The sequence below is a fragment of the Falco biarmicus genome, chromosome 9, assembly GCF_023638135.1.
Source record: "Falco biarmicus isolate bFalBia1 chromosome 9, bFalBia1.pri, whole genome shotgun sequence".
Lineage (NCBI taxonomy): Eukaryota > Metazoa > Chordata > Aves > Falconiformes > Falconidae > Falco > Falco biarmicus.
Window position 1 is genome coordinate 49,640,447 of NC_079296.1, and position 13,642 is coordinate 49,654,088.

A 13,642-nucleotide genomic window follows, 5' to 3' on the forward strand; every position below is an offset into this window, starting at 1 on the left:
AGCCTCTCACTCAGCCTACGAAACGAAGATAATTATCCTCACCTGTGGGGCAGGTTTCTGAGGACTTCTGAAAGCGTAAGCAAGCAGAAAATACTGGCATACAAATTTGCAACGCAAAACACTGACACCCAACTTGATTTCATTTATGATGATTAATGTTTCTGAAAACTTAACTCAAAATGACCACAGGTAGAAGCCAAAGGCTGAACTCACAAGGAAGAGAGTTTGAAAACCACCGCTGCCTGACAATAACCCCTCAACGTGGACCAGGTCCGGTACGCTAAAAAGGCAGAATCAAGGGCTCTTAAGGGCTCTTTACATAACACACAGGCAAGTCACTACAGTAAAACCAGCCTCTTCAAGACACTCAGTTTCAAAGACAATCTGGTACTTGCCTTCTACTAATAATTTCAAACATTCAAAAATGATTTAAAAAGCTTATTTGAAAATAATTCAAACAGAAACATCGACTGGGTGATATTTATGGCACGGCCAGCCACCCTTTGCTATGTTCCTTACTTCCTGGCCCCACCTGATCCAGAAGAGCAGACTGAAATGTTTGTCTCCCTTTATTTATTGAAAGTCAAACTGCATTTCTCTTCTTCCACGCAGCAACCTACATCTGCCACCTGTTAACTCCTGCCTCTTACCTCTTAATCGCTTCCTCAGACTCAGCCAATTCACTAGTGCAAAAGAACACTCAGGTAGTGTGGAAAACCATCCGCTAGGTCTACAAACGGGAGCAATTACATCAGTGTAAATTCCAAGATGCCATTATGAAGGCACAGTAGTTTAAAAAGAATCACCAGGAGGCTCATTTATCTCACAAAAGTGATTATGTCTCATTCCAGGTTCTTGTGAGCTGTGGGCAGATTGCTAAGCCTGCAGGTATCAGTCTGGTCCCAGGTGATCACCCAGCAGAGGAGATTTGCAGGTGGGAACGAAGGCTGTCCACAGTGTTGTATCTTACCGTAATGTATCAAAGTACACGGAGTGGAAGCTGTTTACAAACATGCGTTAGAGGATACAGAAAGGGAATAGACCAATTTGTTTGGCAACTGGCATTTAGATGTAAAACCTAGTGTGCTGAACACAGTTTTATGCCAGAAAACTTGGCAGCATTTCCATTCACTCCCCAGGTTAAAATAAGCATACAACTACAGACTGACTGCAAGTTCCAAATCAGGGGCATGTTAAGCACTGTTATCAGGTTTTGATTTACTGGTTTTCCTCACCATTATTGAGAATTTTCCATGTCATTAAGGAGACCCGCCTCTATAACGGCCTATTAAGGTTCTTAAAGGCTGTGTCCTAACCACACGTATTTGTAGGAGTGTCTGTGTTAGCGTTCAAGACCTCACTTGAAAATAATTTAAATTAAGGAGGCACCATTTTGGTATACCTGTAAGACAAAAAGATGACAAGGCCCATCTGATATCTTATTACATACAAAGGCACCCGTCTTTTTAAAGCTCAGGATTCCTAACTCCAGAACCCCCACTAGAGCTACTGCCACTGCTTTTTAAAACATAGAAGTCTTTCACCCAACCTTCTTTCTTTTCAGCACATTTGCTGTCACATCGGTATCAATTTCCTGACGAGCTTGCAGAAGCATCTGTCTTTGCAGAACTTCAGCTTACAATCCTGTAATTAATTTGTTCAGAGACTGGGTGTTTAGAAGTAACAGCTCTTTACACTAGAGAGAAAGAGGATCTAATTTCCAAGAATAATTGCTATCTTACTTTTCTTTATTATATTCGTGCTTTAAAGAAAGCCACGATTTCTCTTCCACATAACCTCTTCAGCTTTTACTGATCACTGTACACTGTAAGAGATATTGTTTGGCTTTTACTGTAAAGCAATAGCTAAGGAGCTCAGCACGTCTGTAATTCTGAAGTTTCTATATTCTAAAATTTCTCAGCGACATCCTGCCTACACGTAGGAAGAGAACCCCGAAGATCTTTAACACATCAGTATCTTAATAAATACTCCTCTGAGTCACGGATGACTGCCATACGCAGTGATGAGTCATATGAAAGCTTTTTAGTGTCCCTTGAATTGTGAAGACCTCCACGACAAGAACTGCCATCCCGCTGCGTGTCCCAACCTACAGGCTGCCCCCCCCAGAAGCAGCTCCTTCCCCAAGGAGCTGCCACTGTAACCCACATCTGGGCAGACTGGAAACCAGGTTCAGATTCCGTGCCCGTTATTGACTTTGATGGGCCAGGCACATCGGAAACATCAGGCTTTAGCCTGTCTGGGAAAGAAATATATGCAAATTTAGTCTCATTTACTTGCCTAGTATAATTGCTGTGCAGGAAACATTCTACAATTCTGTGTAGAGATGTAATTTCAAAAGCTTTCCCTCCTTTGACCATTCTCTTACTGAAAGTTACTTTGAGTTGTAAAATATGTATTCTAAGGTGAGCTTTTACAGACAAATTAAGCAGCAACTTGTGACAAAGCAGTTATCATCAGGAGATAATTGACCTTATTTGAGAGTTAAGCATCCTGAGGCAAAGTAGAGTGTGCTTAATCCTGGCAGGTTAATTATCCAGTGATTATGGTAGCTTGGAAGGTATTATTGCTAAGAACCATTTGCAAAATGACACTATTAAAAAAACCTTAATTTAATAAAAATTAAAAGCAATGACAATAATCAAGTTCTCCAGTCATGTATTGCTAGATAATGACTGCAGAACGGCCCTAATTGGTTAGCAGCAACGAACATATAATTATTCGGATTCTGAATGCTCTGTACTAAATTTATTATATGAAGTACAGTTAATAGGTATCAAAAATCCAAGACAAGATGTTTGGTTAGTTATAGGAGGGATTTAAACAAATGGTCAAAACACCAGTGGTCACCGAGCTAATGCTGAAAGCGGTATGTGTACTGAGTTGTTACAGCATTCGGTGTCTCCACTGCCACCAAGGGTATGCTGGCATTTACATTCTAAACTAGAACATATATTCCGAGAGGTTTATAACTTGCCCATTTTAATTACCATCTGGCTGAAACTTGAAATAACCCATCTCCATTCAGATGTAAATTTTTAAGTAGAAGATGTAATTTAAAATCACTTTGCCAATTGTTTTAGTTTAGGAATGGCAGCAATTTGGAATTTTGCTGCTCTTGGATGTTTTTGTATTACTCAAAAAATAAACAGCTCAGTGCTTAACAATAAAATTGTATTGGTCTACAATATGGAGTGAAGATAAATACAGGGAAGAATAAAAATTGCGTTTAAGAGTATTGTTTGTACTAATAGAGTAACAACCACATCACTTAATATGCCTTGCTTATATGTTAACTTTTGCCCTTTCAGTATTTAACTAAACTAGAAAAACTGATGGAGAATTTAGCAAAAAGGAAATCACAATCAACAAATTGGTGCTGGCTAGCTGAAATGGTTCATTGCCCATCAAGGCGCACATAAACACAAAAAAATCCTGAATGTATTTGTAGATGAAATGAGTATGGGAGATAAAAAAAATCATCAAAGGAGGAAGCTACTGGAAGACAGGACATGTCAGAATGAGCTTGTCTGAGTTTTGCAGCTACTCTTTACCAGAAACCATATGCAGAGAGCAGAAATACTGACAATCACAAGATACAGCAGCTACTAAAAACTAGAATTACACTGTGCCAAGAGTGTGGTTTCAAGTCACATAGAAAGACAAGAGAAGAAACCACTGCAAATAGCATTTCAACAACTCAAAAGTAGCAACAGCCAGCTTATATACCAGAAAGCAGGGACTAAAAAATGACCAGGGTCATAAGCAACAAACTATAAGATGCTGGTACTCTGAAGTGTGTGTATGTATGTATATATGTATATGTGTATATATATGTACGTATAGATATATGTCTCTATCTCATACTGCCAAGTTTAAGATTATTACTTCAGTTTAAATAATATCTTGTCTCCTGAAAGACACTAAATTTTTTCAAAACTTAATACACAGAAAACCAGGGGAGTCTTTCAACTTTAATACACACAACAGTCCTCTAGAATATTTTATGACAGCAGGTGAATAATACCATAGCAAACTGAAATGGCAGGGAAAATTTAGGTAGTCCGAATAGAATTTCTAAAAATGGAACGTTGCCACTGTGGTGGACAATTGTTTGTAAAGTGTGCAAATATAGAATAAGTAACAACCTATGTTTTATCTTCTGACGAACAGCACCTATGAACCGCTGTGATCTGAATTCTCCTAATAGGTTAATGGGGCAATTACATAAAAGACCAGCACGGTTTAATCCCTGGAGTTGCTATGAAGCCCTTCCACCCGAACATTCACTAGATTTGGTATTACTTCATTTGTGAAATCTGACAAGATTTTTTTGTGTGGAGCTTATACTGCTATTAAACCAAAATATGCAGTAGCATCTTTGTGGAAGGCAGAACAAAAGGTAACAATTGGAAATAGCAACAAAATGCCTGGAAAATACTCCTTCCATATTGTCAACTATACTTAAAAAGGTTTTCCTTATCCTACTGCATCTAAAAACATTGCAATTTTCTTCACTTTAAAACCACTTTTTTTTTTTTTTTTTTTTTGTCATCTTCAAAGTCCTGTATCTGTAACAATGCTAGCCCCCAACGTGGACGTGGGGACAACAGTAGAAAAACTGACTTGTGTTGGTGCAACTCCCTGTGTCACTAACAGGAACAATCACTGACAGGAACAAGTCGCTCTTCCATAGTTTTCCTGTACCAATGTAGTTAACCTGAGAGACAAGCCCACACTTCATTTAGGTGTGTCATACTTTCCAAGGCTTTTTAAAACCTTTTTCTGCTGAGCAAACCAATAAATATTTAAGAGCAGTTTCTGAAGAGGACAAAAAAGAAAAAGTAACAGCACTACAGTGAGTGAAATATGAATTCGTTTGGTCTATTACCATGGACTTCCAGGCAGAATTTCATGCAATCTGTTTGCCAACTGTTGCATAGCAAAGATAATCCTTCCTTAGATGGACTGCCAGTCCACCTACCATAAAATCAATGAGAACCTTCTAAACCAATTAACCATTTCTTAGTTTTCTCCTCCCACTTCTCCCTAAAGAGTCGTCTTCATCAGAAAATGCTATTAACAGCAGCAGTACAGGTACAGAAACAAGTTCCAGAACCTCAGCAGCTTCGCCGTAACCCTTCATATGTTTTCTTCCAGCAGAGACTTAGCTTCTGGGCGGGTACATCATGCATGCAGACAGCTAGAACAATGCAGCCAGCGTGCTGGGTTGTTTCCTCTTTTAACTTACAGTAATTTGTTCATGTCTCTACACTAGAACAAGTGAGTTGTAAACCTCTAACAAGTCAAGTTACATCTTTGGCATCTACTGAAATATCACAGCCCCCTGACTGTGGATTCCATTGTCTAGTGACACTTCACGTGGTCAGTCTCCCTCTGTAAGTAAGGGAGAACCAGCAAGCAGGCTCCTAGACACAAACAGCCAGGTGCAAGAGATACAGATACTGCAGTTGCTTTTGTAAGACTCACCGTCTCGTTTCCAAAAAGGACATCGACGTAAGGCATGACTTTCATCATAGGCTCTTTGTAGAACTGGCTAATAAACGGCGCAGAAAGATTCAAGCTGAAGATCTTGTTGTTTGCAGAAGCCTGAGCAGCCACTTTTAATACTGCTTCTGGTGACACCGTCAGGAAGAACCCCTGCAAGCATCCAAAGAAATCAATGTACGTTACCAATTCCGTATGAGGAACCACAAGAAGCATGCTGCTTCTAAGTCGCCTCCCCAAACCCACCTTTGTCACATGCATGCACAGGTAAAAACTGGAAATACTGCCTTTCCATTAAGGTATTATGGAGGTGATGAAGAATCTACACATGCCTATAATCACAACCTTCCAAAATGAAACATAACTCCCCTCCTCTGCATTCCACGCAGTACACTTTCCCAGGGCAGCTAAAACTAATGTTTGTATTTTAAAAGGTGATATAATTCTAAATGCCCCAGTTAGACTGTGATGCTTACTTCCAAAACCCAGTATGATGGGTCTATATGCAGCTAGGAGATCAATGAAATCCCTTGCCTGAAAAATGGTTACCTTGTTTATTATAAACATGTTGAGTATGCCGTCATTGTAGTAGGCGTTACTGTTTCGGACAATCCTAGGGGTTTTCACGTTTCCGCGCACGTATTTTATTTCTCCCCCTCCCAAAAGTATTGCTCTTTACTCTGAATATGAACATTCAAGTATCAACTGTGAAACAGAACATTGAAACAAACTCATCCAGAAATGACTTTGCCTATTAAATTGCGAATGGTGATTTCAACCCTGTACGAAGAACAGTTCCAGGCTGCCGTTCGGAATTTAGCATTGCAGACTGTTACCTCGACCGCACGTGTTCCAAGAGTTATGTAAAGATCCTGTCCAGTTTCATTACTCTACTAATTAGACAAAGGCTTAGTCTTTACACTAATTAAACAAATCTTGTATGTTTCATTTCTATAATGCTAAAAGCAATTTTACAAACTCTTCTCAAACTCAGTGAATAACAGTAATTTTCAAGCAAGAGCAGCAAGTGTTATATTTAAAGCAAGAGATAATGTCTAAGGCACAGTAACAAACAACTTTGAGGGGGGTCTGATAAATAAAACACCATCTCAGTCCTATCTGTAACATCACCACCATGACACTCTAAAAGGTATAATAGCGAAACAGTGTTATTTTCCAGTTCTTATCCATATTATTATGTCTTTGGATCACAGGATATCTGTATTTTTATCCTGCATACTTCAGCTAACAGCTCACCTTAGGCATTCTACTGGAAAAAATGACATAATGAAGAGCCTACAGATTAAAGACTACTTAGAAAGTCTTCCTATTTGTTTCTCCATACTCCACACTCTCCAGTCTGACAAATACATGATTGATTTCAAAATCTGGGCACGATTTGCTACATGACGTTAAAAGTCCAAAGGGCACAAGAATGCTTTGCATCTTGTGGAGTTACTCAGTACCTTGAACGACTGGAAGCCTGTAAACATCCAAGCTTCTTTGCTATTTTTACATTCTGACGAACTAAAATGAACAGTTTATATAACATCTCGTCTCCATAGCAATCTCTACCATCTTTTAGTTTTTTGTTTAATGAACAGAGTTGGATTTTTGTAAAAAACTGTTCCAAACACAAAATAAAAACCTTTCAAGGCTAACATGTTGCCAGCTGTGGATAAATCACAGATTGCTGTACAGTGGTCTACGTAAACAGTAACCTGGTCAAATAATTAGGCTTCTTACCAATTTTAGGCTGAAAATTTCATCTGAACTAAAATACATCTGATTGTAATTTAAGGTACAGAACACTATCCCCGTGAGATCTCACTCAGGCCTGCATCCAACTCCCTTTTCCTTGGAAAGGCAACACAGAAGTACTGAGAGGCAAATAGGAGAGCTTGCTTTTCAGATCCTGCAAAATAAAGGCCAGGAACTCTCACAGGCTCGAGCTCCGTCTTCTGTGTTTCCTAAAAATGACTTTTGCCATTAAATTGCATTCTTCCAAGAGGTTTTTCATATTTTTATTTCAATAACTATTTGACATTACAACATCTAGAAATTAAGAGCGGTGTGTATGAGAACTCTTCGCCAACTATAACATTTCTTAGGAAAAAAAAAAACAGTTACAGCAATAAAAAAAATATTGTAGCAGTACGACTCACACAGTGGAATTAACAACGTAGGAAGAAAATGTATAAAATCTGAACCGAACAGATTTGGGTTTGAAGAAACCTAATTAGACACACACCGCCCCCCGCCCCCCCCCTTAAGTATTTACACTGAGTTTGTCTCCATTTTGAGTAGAATTCCAATTACAGCTATGGCCGGTCCAGTTAGATGAACCCAGCTTCCTAAATTTGAATTACAACCAGATAAGCCACAGACCACGCCACTGCAGCACGTTACGGTCTTGTACAGGAACAAACTGCCCTAAACCAAACAGGTTTTCTTCTGTCTCACCGGGGTTCACAACGAAGCCACTCACTGGCTTCCTTAGAACCACAGCCTTGCGGCTGCCACTGCTTTTGGTGCAGACGATGTATGCAACGGAATGCCCAAGTTCACTGCTCCCACCTACTCCAACAGCTAACCGTTAGCCAGCATGAGCTTCGAGCCTGAGACTACGTCTATGTCGGTGTCGCTGCTATAAAAGGCTTTGTCTTTCACTAGGAAGAAATTCTGCTCCCGCTAACAAGAAGGTTAAGAGGCCCCTCAGAAGATATTTTATACCCACCTACACACCTCGGTCTACTTCTGAGAGTTTTGGAAACCTTTTTACCCTCAAAACCCAAAGGTAACTTAAAACAACTACGAGGAAAGTATCTGTAATCAAAGGATGAGGCTGTTAATATACAGAAATTCCAATAGCCCAGGAAGCTTCCGTTGCACGCAAAATTTAATTATTGCCTATGTATCTATCTTTGTGAGAAAGCACTGTACGTACAAGGACATATGATAATCGGACAGCGCAGTCAAAGAAAGGCAGCAATATTGTACTAAGAAAACCTATTAAACATGAAAGGCTATCAGACATAGTAGCAGCACGCAGTATTCCTTTGGCATGCACTGATTGAGACCGAGTACACCAGATGCTACTGCTCCACGATGTGCCACTCTCTGCTGCTGCTCAAAACGTAATGAGCCTGTTTTCTGTGCCAGGAGGAAGGTACCACTGCACCACAAGCCAGCGAGCAAGGCTAAACACACGCATACACTAGAAAAATAGGGTGATAAGACTCCCCTATTTACATGCATGTTTGTATGTATACATGCACAAAACACAATGATCCTTTTCTTGCACACTGTGAACAGTCCTTCTGTTTAAATACAGTCCTTTGGTGGAGAAAAATGTTTTCCTTGTGGGAGAAAAGAGAAACAAAAAAGGAAGAAGAAAGGAAAACATTTGTGTATTGCAGACACTTGGCTACGAGAGATACAGTAGCTTGTTTGTAACTTAAGGAGCTTTTAAAATTCAGTATTAAGATGCACACGAAAGCAATAGACAGTCAAGAGGTAACATTAATTTCACTTTTACAATATGCAGGAATTCTTTGATGAACCTTTTAAAATACGCCACAGTGCTGTCAATATAGGATAGCATTTTGCACTCCAGTCTTTTTTTTTTTTTCCTAATAGCACTACCAGAAGGATTTGGTGGGTTTATACACAAGCCATTTCTCCTTGCAAGTCACCTCTCTCATTTTTTTTTCACACGCAGACCAAAAAGGTTTCTTCTGACCTACACTAAACTCATACCACACTCACTACAGCAGATGTGTGGGCAGCAAATTCAGGGTGTCAAAAGTGCCAGCAGCACAGAATTAGAGTGCTGAAGGATCTCGTGAAGTCAGAACAGCTCTGGCTTTGGTGATAGTAATACAGTAATTCTGTATAGGGCGCTCTCTCCAAACTGAGAAACCTTGCCATCATTTATTTGCTCACATAAAATAACATGCTTGCGCCGAATTCATCTGGATCACCCACCTGTAATGTCTGCACAACGATGATAAAGATTTTTTTTTAAGCCAGGGAGTATTTCCTTAAAGCCTAAACTGAAATCTGTGACCTAGTATACATTCAGGCAAATCCAGGCAGAGATGGTAACAAACAGCTTTTCAATTTTGGATTTAATATTGTTTAATAGCACAGAAGCTATGTTTGCATAGGAATATACAGAAATAATAAAAATTAGGATTGCTTTCACACCTACTAGCCACTAAAATGCATTTGCCCTCTCTTCCTTCGAGCCTCTTTCCTTGCCACTCCCATTTGCAGAGTGGTTTGCATGAAATAACTTTATCATGTGAGTGACAGGATTTTGAACCATGGTATTCTGAGCTGATTTTGAAATGCCATTTGGTAACAATGTAAAATCAATAAATCGCAAGTGTGAATCAAAATATTTAACTTTCAGAAAACACATATATAACAGTCTGCTGCCATTTGAGACAAATTATATTCTGCCAACATGAAAGGAACACATCATTTAATCCAAAATTATTTTATAGCAAGCATTTACAAAAAAATGCAATTATGACGATATCACACTCTCATCCATCTAAAGGGTGGAATTTTTCAGGCACATAGGAAGTTTGACAGTTACGTAGTGACAGTCCTGATAAATACTGTGATTCAGTAAAGCCCTACAGAAATCATCTAACTTCAAGTACGCTGGCAGTTCCAGTAAAAGAGCGAGACTGCAGAGGTGCCAAGAGAACTTGCTCCGTTAAATGACAGACATAACCAAGTCAGAGCTTTTGGACCTGGTTAAGTTTCCTGTGTTCTGTACACAAAGAGAACTTCAAGCCACGCACTTGGGCAGAAGAGGCTTCCCTCAGCTCTGCTCTGCCGGCAGCCTCATCTGCTGCCGTCTAGCAGCAATACCAGGGCTTGGAAGGAGCGAGGCTGCAACACATGGCAGCTCTTGGGCTGGAGAATGAACCTCTAGGTAACCGCTCCAGCCAGAAGAACTTACACAAGGCTTCCAGGTGCCCTTACAACCAGAAGAGACGGAAAAACTTTTGTCTTCTAGCCTCTGAACCGCACGGAGCACAGATTGGGAGCAGTCCCATATCCCACCCACTGTGAGACAAGGCAATGAAATCATCTTCCTGCAGAACAGGAACCAGAAGGAATCTTCTTGGAACATTACAGCAAAAGCTCTTCATCTGTCTTAGTACTTATGCGAGTTTAAAAGAGCAGGGAAGAATTTAAAAGCTATCTTTAACGCTGAAATATCTGAGCACAATACTTGGAATGTGCAACACCATCAAGCCAGCAGACTTACGGAGCCCGTACCTCTTCTTCCGAGTTTTGAGCATTTATGCTTGCAACCTGTTCCCGCTTGAAATTACTCACCACATTATTTTTCTTACTGAGATATGACAGACTACTATCCAATGAGAGAGATACTAAAATACAATGTGAAAAAAAAAAGTCTAGTAGTAATTAAACCCCCACAAATTAAATCAACAACACAACCTTTATTAACGAAGGTGCTTGTCCTCTAAGTAATTTTTTACTTTCCCTAGGAAGACCAAAAGTTCTATGTAACTATCCACTTGGGAAATGTTCGGTCTGTAAATATATATATATATATATACACACACACATACATACATATATATATATATAAAAAATATATATATATATATATACCTGAATGTTATTTTTATGTATGTACCTGCTCTTCATGCAATAGGTCATTTAGGAACTTAGAAAGTACCTACACAGTATGAATTGAATTCTGAAACCATATTTTATCTTGTAGTGATCAGCAAGTGGTTACTTAACGAAACAAAACCCGCTGCTTTTCATCCAGTTCCTACTGGAGACAGTTGTTTTAAATCAGGAAGCAAGGACAGCAAGAATGCAACAGTTTCTCTGAGTAATTGTTTTGGCTTGTTCCTGTATGCATTGTTTATTTTTATGAAAGTATTGCTTTATAACTGGAAAATGACTAAGCTGTAAACTATTGTTTTATCATTCAGAGTGGCCAGTGTTTCTGTTTTTGATAAAAGCCAAGTTTCAAACAGTTTTCAGTAACATAGGAAAAACCTAACTGTCAGTAAAAGTGCTTATATTGACCGTGACATTTTCCTCTACGACGGTGCCAACATGTCAGGAGAGGATTGCTTTCAAACTTGAACAGCTTCTTTGTTGCTGAAGTGAACTCTGATTGCTGCCATATTAGTATCTATCAGATTAAACCAGTAGCAGATAACCTCCAATATCTGACATTAAATCTCAAAGAAAATAATTATTTTCTGCATATATTACAATTTCTTTTTAATTTTAAACAATTTGAAAATCTTTTCCAGTTCCGATTACTATTAACTTAAGCACTCCCCAGGAAGTTCTTCCAAGCCACATTTAAGACAAAATAATTGTGTGCCCGCACTTCGGAAACGTATACTCGCAGAGTGTCTAGATGAGAACTTGATCAATGAGGTGGAGGTGTAAACGAGAACAGTAATGGACCTAGCTTTGGTGCAGGGAAATGTTACCCCAGGAAAAAAAATAAATTAAAAAACCCCTTCCTATTTCCCTGGAAACTACAAAGTTGGTTAAACTCACTCTGGCAAGATGAATTAAGATCTCAAGATGATGGTTTGACACAGCTCCTTAAAGTCTGCCCCTCTGTGAGGAAGCCAAAAAAAATAATCTATATGCTTTCTGAAGTTCAGCACAGTTTTACGTGAGTTTATCAAGCTCAGGGAGCAAGGTGTCTATTTTTATTTATACTGACTTTATAACAAAATTTTGAAGGAAGTACTAAACATCATCTGGGAGACAGGAGCCTAGAGGTTTTATTATTTTGATTAATAATTCAACCTTTTTTGCCTCTGTTTACCCACTTGCAAAATAGTTATAATGATAAATACACCTCCATTGGCAGAACCAGTGGGAGATTTAATTACTTAACATTACTGAAATGACTGAAATTCCGTGTTGAAAGGTATTATAAAGTACAGGCGATTACCATCAATAAAATATAAGCTGCAAATCAAACGTGCTATGTTAAAGAGCAAGCCACTTCATTTCTCCTAGTATCCCCAAACCACTTTTCCACACTTTTTCTTCATTGAAAACCAATTCAATCCTTACTGAGCAAGCAAAGCATCTTAAACTATTTGTTAAATTTTTGATTAAAGAGAGAAAGTTTCTTTCATCTTTCATACTTCTAAAATAGCTCTTATATCAACATCAGGTTTGTCTAACACATCTATTTATATGATGACAATGTTGTGTTTAGACCAAAAAGTAGACTCAGACATACCAATTACTGTCTAATGAAACAACAACCAGAAGTCTAAAAATTAGCAATTATATTATTTATGATGTTTGGATTGATTTTCAATCTTAATTCCCACAATTTTGTGCGCAATCCCTGGGTCCCTGTCCTGGCAAATAAGCATTTTAGTAAGTATAGAATAAGGTATGGTTAATTCGGGCCGTCAATGTCTGTGCAACACTTGCTTTTTTGTGTATGGCTAGTTCCATTAATATAATTTGGCATCTCATTAATTATGAAAACATCAACCATATGTTGAATTCATTCAAGTTCGTTGTGTACATAATATTTACAGTATATTAGTAAATTGAGAGAAACTATGTAACTACAAATGCATAGAGATTTTCTAATTCTCTAGACAGTTAATCCTCAGTTTGAAAGCTCTGTAAGCAAACACTTAAAACAAGCCTATTCCTTGCTTATTCAAATAGCCTTGAACAAGAACAGAACAAGTATGACTATCTTTTTAATTAAATGTGCTTGTATCACTACAATGTTTTATTTTATCGATAGAGGTAAAACACTGAAAAGACTGAAGCAATGACTGACCATCGATGTATTAGTAGCTCATCACCACTGACTGATGGATGTCAAAAGATGCTGTAAAAATGCAGGTTCTTTGATATGACTGTACAAAGTCTTGTGGAGAACCGTTCAAAACTTGCTTATCAGTACTGCTTACTTAAGATTTTTTTGTTTTAATATTCCATGGCCTGAGAACCATAAAAATTCTGCCGCTATGTACATGCAAGAGGTTTTTTTGGTTACGTGACAATGCACACAAATACTGTGACTTTTGGAGCGGAGGGGGAACCTAAT

General features: G+C 38.6%; 1 protein-coding gene across 4 annotated transcripts in view; it reads right to left on the reverse strand.

Annotated features, from left to right (window-relative positions):
- Positions 1–13,642, reverse strand: part of ADK (adenosine kinase) — a 299,689-nt gene that overhangs the window by 76,359 nt on the left and 209,688 nt on the right. For 3 of the 4 annotated variants that reach the window (XM_056350951.1, XM_056350952.1, XM_056350950.1), the window contains exon 7: positions 5,509–5,679. The exons of the other annotated variant lie outside the window; for it this stretch is intronic. In XM_056350951.1, coding sequence (XP_056206926.1) covers positions 5,509–5,679 — 171 coding nt within the window. The remainder of the gene's footprint in view (positions 1–5,508; positions 5,680–13,642) is intronic. 4 annotated transcript variants of the gene reach the window in all.